The sequence below is a fragment of the Pteropus vampyrus genome, unplaced genomic scaffold (assembly GCF_000151845.1).
Source record: "Pteropus vampyrus isolate Shadow unplaced genomic scaffold, Pvam_2.0 Scaffold1, whole genome shotgun sequence".
Taxonomy (NCBI): Eukaryota; Metazoa; Chordata; class Mammalia; order Chiroptera; family Pteropodidae; genus Pteropus; species Pteropus vampyrus.
The window spans coordinates 21,190,416-21,208,000 of NW_011888782.1; the positions used below are offsets into that span (position 1 = coordinate 21,190,416).

Genomic DNA, 17,585 nt, shown 5'->3' on the forward strand with positions numbered 1-17,585 from the left:
TGCTGGAGCCCTTTCTTTCCTTGTTGATACTTCTCAAGGGGTCACTTGGGACACGACCAACACACCTGGTTCCAGCTAGGAGGACCACAGCACTCCGGGAGAGAGGATGGGGGCCCATGGAGGGGGCAATGCTAATACAGAGAAGTACTACTCTTCCAGCAGCTGCCCCAGACACGAAACAGAAGTGAGGATCACAATCAGGGGGCAGAGGTCAGTGTTGGTGTCAAAGGTCAAAACTGGGCTCCCAGTCAGGCACAAAAGGCTGTGAATAGCGTTGGCTTTAGTCTTTAGGGACAGGAAATATAGAATTGGCCACTACTGCAGAAACAAAAACCCGAGCCCCACTTATCTTTTTTTTCTGTTGATTAAAGTTGTCAATTATGACCCCAACAAAGAGATTGAGGGTGAAGAAGCCTCCGAAAATGATGAAGATGACGAAGTACAAGTACATGTACACGTTGTTCTCCCACTTGGGCTGCAAGTTCACCTGTGAGCAGACAAGAGGGGAGGAGGGTGCTGTTTTAGTTTGTGTTCACCCCAAAAGCCAACCCCAAGATGAGGACCTGGGTGCAGATGCTTTATTTGGGAGATGATCCCAGGAAGCAGGAGTGAGGGAGGAGAAGGGTAAGCAGGAATAGGAGAAAAGCAAGCGAAAGGGGGTGCTGTGAAGCAGCCTTCACTGTGGGCAATTGGCATGCCATCCTGTTGGGCCCTTCTAGGGAGCCTGAGACTCACCCCTCGGGAATCGACAGCCGCATACATGATGTCCATCCAGCCTTTAAATGTTGCCTAGAAACAAGGAGCAGAGGCTGCTGAGTATCTGCCCATCTGTCTACATTGGCCTCTGTTTCGATTAACTTATTTGTCTGTTTTTCTCATAGAACACAGGCCCCTGTGGAGCCAGTTCTGACTTGTCTCTGTATCTCCCAAGGCTGAGCTCAACGCCTGACATACCACAGGTACTTAGGGATTGTTTGTCAAATGAATGCATGAACAAATGGTGGAATGCAGGAACTGGTGGGGAACTGCATGACTAATGTGTAAGCAATTGTATCAGCACTGAATGAACAAGTGGGTGAAGGCAAGGGATGAATGAATGAATTAATGAAGTACAAATGTGTTTGACTGTCACAATCACTAGAATTATCTATCATTATAATAGGCCTGGAACATAATCTTTTACCCTCTAGGAGATAATTTGCAGTATAAAACAGAACACGTGGCTATATCATGTCTATTTTGTATAAGCAGCGAATTCTAAGTTATCACCTGATATAATCCCATGGCAGGTCCATCCCTTTATTCTATTCTATTAGCCCGCATTGGTCTAACTGCGCTGTGGGGAGATTGCACTCATTGGTAAGGCTCTCTAGCTTCATGGTGTAGTGTGCAGGAATAGGGAATGACATCAGGTGGCACTGAGTGCTGCTCCTTGCAAAGTCTCTACATAGCATCTTCTGGAAGACCCCAGACCCTCCATGTTATTGAGCAGCCAAAGGAAGAGGCGTGGTTGATCTCAGGACTCACCACCTGCAGAAGTGCGAGGTAGCCCATTGCGACGTTATCAAAGTTGACCTTCATGTTGACCCAGAAGAGGTTGCCAGTGTTGTTTTGAAGTCTGCAGTCAGACTCATTATTCACAATAGCCAAAGGCACAAGAGAAAAGTCTCTATTGGTGGTGTTGATGCACTTCCCAAACTTCCCTGAAAAGAAGTTCATGCCCATGATGCTGAAGATGAGCCAGAAGATGAGGCAGACGAGGAGGACGTTCATGATGGACGGGATGGCACCCACTAGGGCATCCACCACCACCTGGGAGAAAATGCAAAAGGACCTGGAACCTCACAAATGCCCACCCCCTCTTTTCTGAATCCAGCTCCTTTCTACAGCCACTCAGGCTGCTTCATGAGCCGGTGGCCTTTGGAAACTAGAGCAGTGGCTTAATCGGTGCAACAATTCAGACTCAGAAGACTGAGAGACTCTGGGCAGCTGAAGATGGGCTCATACCTTCTCTCTAAACTTCTTTCAGGGCAGGGTTCACTGTCTTTCCTCAGGATTGAGGGAATAGACAAGTTTACAATGGCTCACATGCTCATTTAGGGGTGTGATTGGCACATATAGATTTCTAGAAATTTGCTTTATTTTCCTTAAATACAACACACAAAATATAGTTTAGTATGCATTGCTCAAGAATCAGTGACAACCTAAAACTATATTCACAAACTTGCTTATTTGTAAATCAGCAACCCGGAGATAAAAATCAAATAAAAATCAAATTATTTCAGTCATAAACTCCTAGCGTTTGTAAAGGTACAAGTTAATTTTGAAAATTCACTTTTGTTTTTGAAGATCTGATGTCTTCTTTAAGTCAATGGTGGAGGAGGAAAGCAAAAACCTCACTTTCTCTACCAAGAGACTTTTGTAGTTATGAGGAAGGGGAGGGGGAAAAATTAGCAGCCCCTCATCTCCCCATGAGGCAAGGGCCAGCTTTGTGAGCATTCCATCTTGAGGAAGACAGTGAGAGCAAGGTGGAGGCCGATAGAGATGTATAAGAGAAGGGATAGATGAAAGGGAAAAACCCATAGGACCCATGACTGTGTTAGGTTAGAGAGAAGATACATTCTACTAGGTGGTGGCCGAGGTGCTGAGCTGACGATGTCACTACATTTAAATAGAAGTATCAGAGGAAAGTCTCGTTTGTCAGAGAAAGGTCAAGAGCTTGGGCTACTTTGAAGATTTTGACAATGAGGACACCTTGGCAGGGGGAGGAGACTGAGGTAAGGGATGCTTGTGGAGCCGTGAAGCAGGATCACTAAGATCGGGAGAAGTGAGGTCTGAGGTGAGAAGGGGAGAGAAACTCACCAAGGGACTGAAGGGGAGCTAGGAAAATTAGGGCACTATAGCATCACCAGTGTCCAAACAGGAAGCGAAGACACAGAGCTGACCTGTGGGGGTGGGGCCCAGAGCTCAGAGTCAGTGGTATGGAGGGTATAAAGGGGGGAAGATAGATCCTACCCGCATGCCTTCAAATCGAGATAGAGCCCGCAGTGGCCGCAGGGCGCGAAGGGTCCGAAGGGCTTTGATGGATGACATATCAGAGTACTGCAGGATCTTCGCTACGAGGCTCGTCAGTGAGATCTGAGTGCAGGCAGAGAGCAGAAGCATCGCGTTAGGGTTCCAGAGAAGCCGTCCTGGTGGAAGGAGATGGGAAGTCCCTCCCACTCCCTTCTTTAAGTCTTCGTCCTGGCTCCCCAAGGACAAAAAATGACGTGGAAAAATGATCACACATTCCAGGAACTCTGAAGGTGCATAGGCTTGAGTTTGCTAGAGACTGTGACCCAGTCCTGGGAGACCTCAACTGCACCATGACTGGTGGGCTGAATTAAGGCTTAGCTTATCCTGGCAGCTAGGTGAGATGTACACCAGAACTTTAGAAGGGCAGTGGTTTATACTTGAGTGCTAGAGCCTCAAACGTTGCCTGTTCTCTGAATGGATGGCATGTTCCACCAAGACAAAGAACTAGAATGGCAAGGACCCCCTTCCTTTATCCATGTGAGGCTCCAGACACCAGCAGGTGGCACCCAACTGCTTGGCTGACAGAGGGCAGGGAGGTTTAGGGCCAGTTCCATGCTGGACCCTATTTAGTCTTTTGCAGCCCCCAGGGAAGGCTGCCTCATGTGCAAGATCTGAAGCTGGGGCAATCAGTGGCTGGGGCCTCTCTATCCAAGCCCTGCCACCCAAGCCCAGCTCCACACCCACTGCTCAGGCCACTAGCTTCCCAACTGCTTTTCTAGGCTTCTGTATTGCATCCATCTCATCTCTTCTCCACTGAAAATCTGATTATTGTCATGCCTCTCTCTTACTCCCAATCTTCACTGATGCTTTATCACCCTTAGGATGAGATCCATACTCCTTAGCCTGTCTGACAGCCACAGTCTACTTTCCCAGTCATATTTTACCCATATATTCTATCCAAATCAAATTGTTCCTTAAATGTACCTGCGTCTGTGCCTTTGCTCAGGGTCACTCTTTAACTAAGATTAGCCTCCCCCAGTCCTCTTTGTACCTCAGTGCTCCTGCTCATTTTAAGCCCTATCTCTATGGCTGCCTCCTATATGAAGCCCTCCCAACACCCATTCCCTGCATGGTAGCAGGCTCATGTCTCTGTGTCCCTAAGATACTAATTATTTCCAGGAATGCTCACCACATCCCCTCTTATAATATGTTTATTTCTCTCTATGTCTCTTATCTGCTGGAATATTGAAGTGTAAACTCCTGGAGATAAGTTTTTATTTATTGGCTTTTATCTCTCCCAGAGCACTTCACGAGATAATCCTATATTTAGTAGTTCTAAACACACATCTGATAAATTGAAGAAAAGATAGAAGCATGTTGGGATGGATGGAAGGAAGGAAAAAAAAAAGGAAGAACAGCTGGATCAAAAGTTGAAGGACAGTTATATAGAAGTATGGATTAAAGGATATAAAAATGGATAGGATAGATAGTTGAAAGGAAAGAGGGAAGAAAGAAGAAAAAAATGTGGAATAGTAGATGGGTGGGATGAATAGATGGTGGAAGGGTGGCTGGCTGGGTAAAATGATTGATGGATGAATGGAAAGATGGGGATTTGGATGGAATAGATGAATAGGAGAGATTAGAGAATGGATAGAAGGTTGAGTGGATGGATAAATGGATGGATGGGTGGATGAATGGATGGATGGATGGGGAAAGGGAGAGAAAAGGAATAAATGGCAGATGGGTGGAAAAAAGGAAGGATAGATGGATTGATTAAAGAAAGAATAGAAAGATAGAAGAATAGATGAATAGGAGGATACTTAGATGGAAGGTACATAAATGAGTAAAAAGAAGGTTAGATGATTGGATAATTAGAAGTATGAATCAAAAGATAAGAAGGTAGAAGGACTAAAGATGAGATGGATGGAAAGAAGGTTAGGATGAATGGATAGACAGAGGGAAGAAAAAAAGAATTTTTAGAATGAATAGATGGAAGGAGAGATCTGATAGGGAGGATAAATGGAAGAAGTTAAGATGAATGGATGTTTGGAAGGAGGGAAAAAGGAAGGGCGAATGGTTGGATTTATGGAAGGATATATGGAAGAAAGGATGGAGGCTCAGAAGGAAGAATTAGTAGGAGGATGGATGAAATGAGTAGCTGACCATTTAAAGTGATTAAGACTGAAGCTAGTGAGACATATATAGGTAGGAGTAACTATTCTCCTAATAAGGGCAGGTAGCCAGAATACAAGACTTTCCATTCATTTATGAATGATTATTTTACATGCACAAAATTATCACCTGTGACTCAGATTTCAGAGCTCACAGTTAATCCCCATGGTACAGTGGCCTGATGCTGCTTGCTATCAGGAAAGAAGAGAAGTGAGTGCACGACCTGCTGTGGAAGACCTGACAACATAGGAGCCTGGACAGAATGTTTTGTACTGGATGGACTCCATCCAGGTTCAGGAGGCAGGTACCAAATACAGACACATTTCCTGACACCTCTGATGTGCAGACCTTGGTGCTGGTGGCTGTTGAAGTGGGAGAGGCAGAGACAAGCACAGCATGTGCCTCACCCTGCCTGCAGGGACCTTCAGCTGTGCAGAAGTGAATAACTCAGCCAGCCATCTTGCAAAGCCAAGAGGACTGCAGTGTTTAAGATTAAGGAGAGATCACTCCTACCTTTTGGGGGGTAGGAAGTCTCTTAGGAGACTTTATGAAGGATGGTTTTCTCACAGCATTGAGGAATCACAAGTCTAATGTGTGGGAGGCACTTGGTAAATCCCCTGATTGAAGTAGGGACTCTTTGGGGATGGGGGGATAAGTGTGAGTTTGACATATGAGCTCCAGCTCATCACCTCTCCAAAGGAACTCTCTGCCCCTTTTAGTGCCACTGGGAAGAAGCCAGTGGTATAGGCTCAGCGGTTCTCCATCCTGGCTGCACACTGGGCATATCCAGGAGCTTTTACAAAATACTGATGCCTGCCTCCACCCTAGTTCTCCCTGCATCCTGCCCCGAACCAGAAAGATCCCAGTCTCTAGGAATAGCAGTGTTTCTTTATTGTATTTTTAAGAGCTGCCCTGATGATTCCAGAATGCAGCCAGGGCTGAAGACCACTGAGTCAGCAGGTGGGCCAATACTCTGTGCTGTGCAGCTCTCAGCTCCCTAAGTCCAGAAGCCCTGTCAATGGATTGAAGGTCATAAAACCTTTGGAAGCCTCACATGCCATCTTCGGATGTAAAATACGGAGAGACAATAAGTGTTCCTCCTGGATGGAAGTCTAGGAACTGAGGACTCACGCGAGGGTCACGGTTGTGCCAGAATCACGTACTGCCTGGATCTGACCATTCACAGGTGTGCTGGGCCATTCTCAGACCCCTCGCTAAGTGCTCGAGTCTTTTCTTTGGAGTAGCCCTTGAGAACCAGACCTCTGAGCTTCCTTGTGCAGCAGCAGCCATTAGTCAGAGGTGAGGCCCCCAAACCCCACGTGCCCACTGAGCCACTCACATTCACAATGAGGAAGTCCAGCCAGCACCAGGCATTGGTGAAGTAATTTTTGAAGCCATAGGCCACCCACTTGAGTAGCATCTCAAAAACAAAGATAAATGTGAACACCCTGTCAGTGTAGTCCAGCAAGGCCTTCACCGTGGGCTTCTGGTCAAGGTAATAGTCTTCGAAGGCCTGGAAAAAAGGGAGCAGAATGGCAGAGTGCCTGGACTCGCGTTAGTGGGGCCCCATGATGAGAAAGGAAACCCCCAGCCCTTCCTCAGAAGAGCTCGGGTAACCAGCTTGCCTGTATCATTTTGTTTTCTCTGTCCTGGGGCGGGAAGGTGGGATAGTGGAGGAGACACAGTGAGATACACACCAGGCCTTCCTCAAGCCAACGGGATGTGCAACCCTGCTCACACTCTGCAGGGGAGCTGAGTGCAAGTGAGAAAGGAAACCTTCTTGAATTGGATTTTGGAAGGGAACCAAAGGGATGCTTACTGTGACTTGGTTTAAAAATAAAAGCATGAAAGGATGTTCACAGGCAGTTCACAAAGATGAAAGTAAGAATCGCCAGTGGATCTCTGAAAAAGAATGTTCTACCTCACTGGTAATTAAGGGAGTTTAAACGAAAAGAAGATGCCATTTTTCTTTTATCAGCTTGGTAAAGATGGAAGAGAACAGGGAACACCTGTATTGGTGTGGCTGTGGGGAGGGGGCTTCTCTCCCACGTGGCCGGGGGCAGTGAAAACCAGTTCAGTCTTTTGGAAAGCCAATTTGGTAACATGACTCAAAGGTTTTAGAAACCAAGCAATTCTGCCTTCAAGAACTTATCTTAAGGACACTAGATGTTGTGGGTACCCTACCCAGATCCTGTTTAAGGGGCCACAGCACCCACCCCCTAGTTTTGTGACTCTCGGCTGCTAACAGCTCCTGAATGCCCCCTGGGAAGTTCTTGGGCTGAAGGGACTGCCTTGACTTTAGGAGGTTTTCTGCCCCCTCTGGGGACTGTGGGATTAAAAGACCTCAAGGTGGGACAGCTCTGTGGTGCCTTCGACACTTCTGAGCTCCGTGGGATCTCTGTCGCTTCCCTCACAGGGTGCCATCCCCCCATCCCCGGAGAGTCCCCACTTCAGGTTCTGCTTCTGACCAGACCTAAGACAGGAAATGAGCCAATGTCCCCAAAGGCATATACCATACAGACTCTTCGAAGCTTCTTAGAAGTAAACATAGGGATAACTTCAATCATATATGGCACACTCCTGGTACGGAACCCATGCCTGCCATTAAAGGAGATAGGAAGAGCCTATTTACTGAGAACTTACAGAAAGCATAATATGGCTTTGGCTTTGTAATATTTATGTATCACATGCATGAGAAAGATGAGACGGAAGTACACCAAATGTTTTCAAAGTGAGATTCTCTCTGAGTGATAGAAAAACGGGTGATATTTTTTCTTTGCATTTTCCCATAATTTCCAAGGTTTTTTTTTTTCTACTTTACTTTGTCAGATGAAAATTCATGTTTTTTTTTTTTTATAAAGTACTCAAAGTAAAAGCATAAGGAAGACTAAATTTGGTGCCAGCCTGTTCCGTCACTTGGGGAAAGAGCCATGGAGGTGAGGGGAGAGCTGCCGGGGCAGGACCCGAGCTCCCTGCAGAGGGGGCAGCAGCTGGGTGTGTGGGGAAGGGGAGCAGAGAGTGAGGGAAGGAGCAAGGGCGCGTGAAATGGGGCGAGAAGGCCCATGGGGGAAAGACGTGAGCTAAGGAGGTAATGATGAAAACATCTAGTCAACAGCAAATGCGGTTATTATTTTTCAAGGAGGACAGGATGGAGGGAAAGGTGGGTGTGGAGAAAGCACTGCCCAGCCTCCACCTGCCTGGCACTGTGGCCTCTGCACCCAGCACTGTACTGAGATCGCTTTTCCAGGTGGACAGTCGCTGCCCTGTGCCGGACGCTGCCACCCGCTCTGCACTCGCTCCAAGTGGCAGACCAGCCCTGGTCCGTGAAGCTCTCTGCTCCCTCGGCTGTGTGCCCTTGCTGGCCTAATCTGCCTGCCCCCTCTCAGATCATGACTTCTCAGCTGCCTTTGCTCCTCCCTCAGGCTGCAGCGACACACTGAGCGGTTCCAGCACCCTTCCTGGGAAATCTGGCACTGAAGCGAGGACCCAGACATTCAGTAGATTGTTTTCCAGAATAAATGACACACGAGGAGCACGACAAGCGAAAGCACCTGGAGCCACGGGCCAGGTGACTGGGGCTGCAGTCCTCCCTTAAGCTAACCAGCTGGGACCCCAGGCAGGTCCCTTCATGTCTTTGGCCTATGGTTGCCTCATCCATAAAATGGGGACAACTGGGCATGAGGAGTCCCCTCCCATGTGGACGTCCACCTTGGTGCATTGGGAATATTAATCGAGACTGTGTGTGAGCTTAAATCACAGGACACAGAGAAGCATTATGCCTTGTCCTATAAAGGCAGGGGTTCAGCAAGGGACTCAGGAAGTGTCTCTTAACTCAGAATCTCTTTTCCCCGCGAGGCCTTGTTATTCAAAGTGTGGACCTGCAGCTTCAGCATCACCTAGGAGCTTGTTGGAAACACAGATTCTCAGGCCCCACTCCATATCTACCGAATCAGAAACTGCATTTTAACAGGCTCCATAGGCGATTACATTTTGATAAGTGCTATGTAATGATTTGTGGTGAGCCGTGAATGAGCAGTAGTAGTATCTGTTAAGTGGCTTGATAAGATAAGGAAGAACAGACAGTCTTCTCTGAATCGGGCCTTTGGAGAAGACCAGCGTGGGAGGTCAGAGGGTGGAAAGTCAGGGGCTTTGGGATCTCATGAGGGCAATGTTAGGTTTTGCTACCGACAAGCTGGGTAACTTTGGATAAGTCCCTTAAGCCCTTTGAGTGTCCCCATCTTCCCCATCTAGAAAATGTGATGCACACGCAGCTTGAAATGCTTGCAGCCAGGTTTAGCAGGCCACGGCATGGGCTCCTCAAGCACCTGCCGAGCCCCGCTGCTAACAGGAGCCCATGTGCCCATGTGCAGCTCTCTTTTCAGGCATAGGTTGGGGACATTCATCCCAGGGGTCAAGGGAACCCACTGATGCAGCTCCAGGGCCTTTGGATTGTGGGGGACCCCATCTGGAGGGCCCTGGGGCAGGGACCCGCTTACCAGAGACCCGCTGCTGAGCAGGATCATGAAGATGATGAAGCTCTCGAACCAGCTGTGCTCCACGATGCGGTAGCAGGTCTTGCGCACCTGCCAGCCCACGGCCCACGGAAACTTGGTGGTATTCACTTTGCAAAAGGGACAGCGGCTCATGCAGCCTGTGGGGAGAGGTGACTGAGGGTGAGTGATGTCCCACTGGGAAAAGAGGAGCATTTCTACTCCAGCCCTGCAAAGAGGCTGCTCTGCTGGGAAATCCACTTGCCACCAGAATTCTTTCCTGGGACATGAGAGGAGCAGGGTTTGGGGCAGTCTTTCAATCCCGCCCCCAGGCGGTGCCTTCCACCACTGGCCACACCCACTCCCTTCTCCCTCCAAACATCTTCCTTCTTACAGATGGTACCAGTGGTCCTAGTTCTTTTGTCCACCCACCTCTGGAAGCCTGACAGGCTGTGCTGCCGGTGCCCTGAGCCCATGCTGAACCGAGGGGCTACCACATGGCTGGTTTGGGGCATGGGTCCAGCCCAGCCCAGGGTCACGTGGTACTGGAAACAGGAAGTGTTTGGTTTTTTAAAAAAGTGTAATCTTTTTGTTATTGAGGCCATGGTTTTATAGTATGAACTATGTATTTCTTCATTTATTGCACAAATATCTATTGAGAGCATAACTTGCCTCATTGTTCTAAACACTGAGGAAAAAGAAGGGTAAGATACAGTTTCTGCCTTCCAGAGTTACACGAAGATCGAAGGACACAGACTCACCATGGCCCTCGTCTGGGTCATTTCTGTCCCGAATAAAGAGCGTTTATGGTAGTGACTCCTTTCCCCTCTTCAACCTCAAGAACTTGGTTTATACCGAGTGACATGTTTTCAAAAGCGATGAAGAGGGCACGACATCTGTCTGCCGTGTCTGCTGTGGCATGAGATGCAGATCCCATCCCAAGGCTGCTGTGAGTTGTGGCATTTGTGTTTGATGCTGGCCCCTCAAGCCTGGGAATGAGGCAGCAAGGGGTCCTGTCTCCTGTGGACCCCAGACTGGGGCCCTGGACACAAAGGTGCCCAGATGAGTGTTTGCCGAACTGGATTCTGGTGCTAATTAATATTAATGTGAGGAGGCCTGTGGCCGCCACTTTACCTTCTGTGAAGCAGTCATCTGGTTCTTCGAGGTCATCTGCCAGCTCAGGGATCTTCTTCAGGATCTCCTCAGGATCCAGGAAGTCCACTGTGCTGCCCTCTGAGGAGCTCGTGTCACGCACTGCCTGCAGGGCAGAAGCCCGGGGCAGTCAACTCAGCTCTCTGAGCGGCCTAGTGAGTCTGTACGTGGTCACTGCACATGTGACTGGCCAAGAGCTCTGAGATGCTGGGAGAGCCCCTCAGGGCTGGACCCACCATGGTGTCCCTTGTGTCTTTGGTGCCTTGCCAGCTGAGGCCCAGAACAGTGATGCTCTCTATGGAACCCCAGAGCTTTAGCTATGCAAGGCTTTAAACCTCCAGGCCCCTGATGGAGAGCTGGCGATGGCCCGAGACACCGTAATTATACCCATAAAGACTCTGAGCATTCACTGAGCTTGAATATTTAATCACGGAGCAATGCTGCAGGGGCTCTGCTGCCCTCCTGGCAGCTCCAGCCCTGTAATGTCTCCAGATGAATTCAATTAGGAGCTGAAGCTGCTCTCATATTAGTAAACCTGATAGCTTGGCTAATGGACCCAAATGGTGGGGTGCGTCCCCATCTGTCACTGTCAGACCCCTCTCTGCCTGGTCAGGGTCACGGGCGGAAAAAAAAAACAAAACAAAAAACAAAACCAAAACCAAACCAATACCCAGCAGCTGTGTACTGAAAACATCCAGTAGAAAAAACTAGCCCGGGGAGTCCTTAGAAAGCTCAGCAGGAAATGTGATGTCCATATGTGGAAGGTGGCAACCCTCACCTAGCTGGATCCAAGTGGCTGGTGTTTACCCAGGGCCCCCAGATCCCATCTCAGCCCACCCTCTTATCTTACCCTGTTGTGGTCAGCCTTGCCCAGGGGCACACAGCCAGTAGCTGGCATTCCTCAAGCTGAAGGGCTTGATAACTTTGGGGATGAATGATGTCCTCCTTATCTTTGCCCAGCCCAGTGCCTGCCACAGCGTCAGCACTCAGGGGCTAGGTGTCAAGTCGAATTCCTGATTTTAATACCACGGTATTAAAGATGCTAAATCTTTATAGACACTTCTTTCTCTATAGCCTGTTTTCTTCAAAGATTTGTAATGAAACCGCCAAGTTTATTTTTACCTCTTATAAGACATTTCTAAACACCAGTTCGTTTTCCTGTTCAGTCTGCGTTAAGGCTGTCAGTAGACTACTCGGCACTGATGGCCTCTCCAGAGCACCAGAATGTTTTTGGCTGGAGAAAATGGCATGGACAAAAGAAAGCGGGGGTGGGGAGTCACAGGGAAGACTGTTTCACCCACGAGCAACTCTGACTTTTATCTGCTGGCTCGGGAAGATACTCAACTTTTTCTGTGCGTTGTCTTTTGTTTCCTTTTTTCTCGGCTGTCATTTTCTGGGCACTTATTCCATTTCAGACAAGAGCTAAACACTTGACAAGCAGCATCTCATTTAAGCCTCAAAATAAGCCTACCAAGTAGGCATTACCATTCAGTTTTATGGAGGAAATCAGAGAGGGCTCAGAGAAGGTGAGGAACTGGTCCTTCCCCGCACCCTCTGCCTCAGCTTGTGGAGCCTCACTCTTGCCTCTGAAATCATACTGATTAGTCCAGGAACTAGGAGGGACTTTATTCCTAGGATGTGACTTGGGGTTACATGGTCAATCAAGTGCAGTCTAGAATACCCCACCTCTCCAGGAAGCTCACATACCTACCTCTGCGGGGGCCTGAGCAGCAGCCTCGTCTTTCCACTTCTCACCCAGGTATGGAGCCAGGTCCTCAGAGGACATCGTAGAGCCTGGGCTCCTGGGTGCCGGGTGGTCCTCACGTTTTTTTACTTGCTGCAGCTGCTCCTGCTAGTAAGAGAGGGTCCCAGCTGGGTACCTGTGCCTACCCTCAGCTGACCACTTCTAAATTCAAAGAGATCTTGCATCTCATAGTCTGCCAGAGCTAGGGACCTACTATATGCAACTAACATACATACATACATGCATACACTGGTGTGAAGCGAGGGTGGAGACTCTATAGCCTATTAGATCTTTTAACTCTTGGCTTCATTATTTACAAGCAGTGTGATCTTAGGCAATATATTTAACCTCTCTGATCTTCACTTTTCCCATCTGCAGAATTGAGAAGGCAAGATCTACTTCATTCGGTTGTTTTGGTGACTAAACATCTTAATGCTTATAAAACATTTTGCCTGAAGTGCGTGGTTCAATAGATGTTAGCCATGACCATTGTTACTTGTCTGGAGGTCAGAGTGGTAGTGAATTTGGCCATTTGGATTCCCCTAAGAACTCCAAAGTAACTGAAAATGCCTGTGAGTGGAGACTGCCATCACAGAGTTCATGTCCTTTACTCCGGGTATGGTGACGCCCTACCCTCGGCTGTCACCCAGACAAAGGCATGCAAAATATGGTAGCTGATAACAGCAGCTGCTGGAACACAAGAGAAGTGACAGCTGCAGGGGAAGAAGGCTATGGAAGAGCTACAGACTCAATGCACAGATGTCTAAGGCCACTTAGTGGCCTGGCTAGCAGCCCTGTATGTCCCTGGGCCTCACAGGGATCCCTGCCTTTTCATATTGTGCAGAAGTGCATTTCTCTAGCCATTGAAAAGAAGTTAATGAGGGTTGCTATATCAGCTTAAAGTAATAGAGAACCGTGCAAAGTATTTAAAAATATATATTACCAAAAGGCTGGAATGTGCTTTAAATTCTTTGGTGCCAAAAGGAACAAATGTCATTTTCCTGTGACAGCCCTTGTCAGGAAACCTGAATAAATGAGTCACATAATGACCAGGACTCCTTGGCTTCTGGTGAAGATTAGAGAAGCCTAGCTCTTGACGACATCCTGTTCTTAGAGGAATTTCATTAGCATCTCATACACAGAGCCTGGGTTTGGCCAAGCGAGGAGGGCAGCAGTGTAAAAGACCATCCCACCCACTTCAGAGTGGCATGGGACTCAAGGCTGGCCTTCTTCCTGCCTGCCTGGGAAATTCTGGCCTTTTCTTCCAGGAGTTTAAATGCCACCTCCCGAAAATTTGGCATGGCTTTAGCTTCTTTATGTCAAGGGCTCCTCTACCTGGCTCGCCTGGGGCTCTTCAAGACTGATGTTAGAAAATCTCTTTATCACAACTTCCTCCCCTTGCCCCCATAACTTCCTCCTTGAGGTCTCTCCCTGATTCTTGTGGCTGTCTTATGGGAGAGCTCTTACCTGCCTGTGGGGGATCACTTCCTGCTGGGAGCTCCAAGCATCCTCTTCCTCCTCCTCCTCCTCCAAATCATCAAGGTCAGATTCACCCTCGGCAATGGGCACAGAGACCCACACATTAGGATTGGTGATGAAGTCACTGTGGTCAACCACGGGGCCTCTGAGAGTGGGGAGCCCTCCGGGGCTCCCCACGGCTGAGTCCGCAGCAATGTGGTTCTCGGCTTTGGAGCTGGAGAGTGGGATCTTCACCACCAGCTGGGGCTCTGCCTTGGTTCGGGGGAGCAGGCAGGGCCTGCGGAAGAAGCTGCGAAGGGACTTCATGGTGCGACGGGCAAATGCGTGGATCCGTGCCAGAGCCACCTGTAGGTTGTTCATCTCCCCATCATCCTCTGGGGCAGTGAGGTTATCGGCACTGAAAGAGTTCAGCAGCAGGGCGATGAACAGGTTGAGCACCTGAAGAGAACGAACCGGGAGGGAAGATCACTCAGTCGAGAGCTGAGCCCACCACAGTCCACCAGGTGGGCAGCCACACCTGGGCCTCTCACTGCACTCTCAGGATGGTTTTCGTCTGGGGGAATAGACCTTCTGAGAGCAACCGAGGGGATGTCCCAAGTGACCTGCCTCACGTGGACAAGGCTTGGAAGCACATTCTCCACCACAGAGGAAGATCACCCCTGCTGAGCAAAGAGACATTCACGGATGGCAGTGAGGAGCAGGCGTAGGCCTGCCCCGGGACCACCTTCACTTGCCAAAGCCCTGGACTCCAGTCCTCCCCCTGGAATCCTGGGCACACCTCAGAGCTTCTAACTTCATGTTCTTCACCTGTAAGCTAGAAGTGCGGACTCTCTACCTTTCAGAGTGGTTGTAAGGAAGAAATGACACGAAGGATGTAAAAGTGCTCGGAGAGGCAAACCTCCTGCCTGAGAGTTAGGGGACCCTGCGGCTCTGCAGGGATGTGCACTCAGCCTGGAAAACAAGGCGTTCCGGCTGGCCCCTCACTCGGGGACATAGGCCGAAGGCGTCTAGCTCAGGGACCCGGGTGGGAAAGACTTTGAAGAGTGTGGATTTGTTGTTTCACGCCCTCTCTTGGTTTAGTTTTCTCTTGTCTGTAAAACTCTTACGGGAAAGAATCTAAGTTGGTCGACTTCCAGGCAACAAGAAAGGGGCTCCTGGAATCCGCATTTTGCCTCCAGCCGCTCAGTGCTGGGGGAGCGAGTCTCCCAGAACTAGAGTAGGTGGAGACAAGCTGAGAGCACGGGGCCAGGCTGGGACTGAGAAGGGGTGCTGGGGCCAATTCATGGGAAGGTCTTTAGAGGGGCTCCCCCGAAACCTGGGAGTGGATTTTGTTATTGTCACTGTGGTGTTGGATGTTGTCCACGATCCAGCTTCCCTCTTTCATCTCATCCCCTGCTCCTCGCTAGGATCTGTGTAGCTTGGAGAAATCAGTCAGCTTTTACTCCCTTGAGGAAAAATATTTTCTGAGACTCCTTGGAGCGGGGAGGGAAATTTTTCCTTCAACAGCTAACAGCTATCATTTATTGAGTTCCTGCCATAGCCCAGACACTGCACTAGGCAATTTGCATATGCCATCTCCTGTAATTTAATTCTCCCAGTAAGCCCATGAGCAAGCACTTTTTTCTTAATTTTAAGGAAATTAGAGCTTGGGGAGATTGCCTCTTGTGCTGGGTCAACCAGCTTTACTAGAGGTAGAACTGGGATTCTAAACCAGGTCTTTCTTTCTCTGTCACGTGTGCCCATTACTGCAAGTCAGGCTGCCTCCCAAGGAAAAGTTCTTATAAAGTGTCCCACATGACAACCCAGGAGGTACAAGGTGGGCATAAAAATGTGCAATGTCAAAGCTTTTCAGGATACCCTGGAAGTCTCCTCCGTAGCCCACGAGACAGTGCCCCAGCGGGGGCTCCACACTCACCACCAAGTTCCCCAGCACCATCACTGTCAAGAACAGGATGAGGCATACGGATTTCTGGCCGACTTCCATGCAAGTCCACATGTTCTCAATCCACTCCCCACAGAGGATCCGGAAGACGATGAGGAAGGAGTGGAAGAAGTCATGCATGTGCCAGCGAGGCCATTCTTCTCCCGGCGCAGAGATATTGTGCCGATTGTCGCGGTAGTTCTCCCCGAGGAGCTGCTTGCCGACCAGAGCAAAGATAAAGACAATGATGGCCAAGATGATGGTGAGGTTCCCCAGAGCCCCCACTGAATTTCCGATGATCTTGATGAGCGTGTTTAAGGTTGGCCAGGACTTGGCCAGCTTGAGGACCCGCAGCTGCAGAGAAACAAAGACCGCGTTAGGTTTTGGTGGCTGTTCTCATCATCATTCATCTCAAGTCTTGGCCCGAAACCAAAGGCCTGGGAAAAGCACAGGCAGCTCATTCCATTAATATGGGGTGCTCCCAGGAAGGTGCTTTCAGAGACCTTTCTTCCCATGTCATCAGTTACTCAAAGATATGATCAGTCCTCTATGGTCCCCACGTATCGATGTGCTTCACTGACTGTGGCAAAGTGAGGGGTCCGGAGTGGTGTGGTGGTCTTGCCAAAAGTACTCTATTCTGTAGCCGCAGGCCTCCTGAATAAAGCCCTATTCTATTTGGGTGAAGTGGGGTATGATGGACCTCAAAAACAAGTGAGAACGGCCTACTTTTGACATGAAGAGAGGCTAGCCTCCTGCGGGTATGGCATAATGCACTGCACTGGAGAGGTAGTGGCAAACCATCTCTCTTAAGGCAGTTCTCATCCTGGGGTCAGGGATATCTGTTGCCCCCACCAGCTCTGAAATGGCAAGTGTCTATGATTTCATGGACCCAGCATTAAATAATCCAAAGGTTAATTTAATCGACTAACCAAACTACCACCTTATTGAATGCCAGCCACACATGCGCATAGCACTGTACTAGCCTGAGAGGTGGATGGAGAGACGCTCCTGCCCTCACGGAGCTAAGAGTTTAGTTACAGAGACAAGGCAAAGACCCCAAAAGTCTTCATTGTACACCCAAATGTGCTAAGTCCCATAAGAGAGCAAAAGCACCATACAAACATTTAAAAAATACACTTGTGTGGTTCTCTAATTTGTTAGAAATACCTGGGCTTAGCTGGCACAGGGTATTTATGGAGCACCTACAAAGAACCAGGCTCTGGACCAGTTGCGAGAGTGCTGAACAGAGCACTATAGCAAGTTTTATCACCCACGGAGGAGTTATAATCCTCTTATACGGAAATTCTACATCCATTTCTCTTAGAGCTCATCTGGAAGTTATTTTTGTCATACTGGAAACAGCTTAAAACACCAATTCTGTGGACTGGACATACATGCAGCTGACAAACCCTAATAAAAACTGAGTATTAGTAACTAGACAGAGTCCTTTTGTGGAGGGTACTTGGAGAAGGCAAAATTTCCTTAATGACATGATTGATAAGTTCTCATTCTCAGAGTAAATTCTGGACAAGAGCAAAAGCAGAAGCTGGAGTAGGGCCCTGACACAGGGTGACATCCACCCACTACAGCATAGAGTCTGTGGGGCCTAACA

At 48.7% G+C, this 17,585-nt stretch overlaps 1 protein-coding gene across 1 annotated transcript in view; it reads right to left on the reverse strand.

The window, feature by feature from the left end:
* The window catches only part of SCN10A (sodium voltage-gated channel alpha subunit 10), a 135,469-nt gene that overhangs the window by 13,130 nt on the left and 104,754 nt on the right, over positions 1-17,585 (reverse strand). The window contains exons 16-23 of the mRNA XM_023527552.1: positions 15,968-16,327; positions 14,041-14,490; positions 12,541-12,678; positions 10,812-10,935; positions 9,684-9,838; positions 6,527-6,700; positions 3,016-3,138; positions 1,528-1,812 (exon numbers count right to left, since the gene is read on the reverse strand). Coding sequence (XP_023383320.1) covers positions 1,528-1,812; positions 3,016-3,138; positions 6,527-6,700; positions 9,684-9,838; positions 10,812-10,935; positions 12,541-12,678; positions 14,041-14,490; positions 15,968-16,327 — 1,809 coding nt within the window. The remainder of the gene's footprint in view (positions 1-1,527; positions 1,813-3,015; positions 3,139-6,526; positions 6,701-9,683; positions 9,839-10,811; positions 10,936-12,540; positions 12,679-14,040; positions 14,491-15,967; positions 16,328-17,585) is intronic.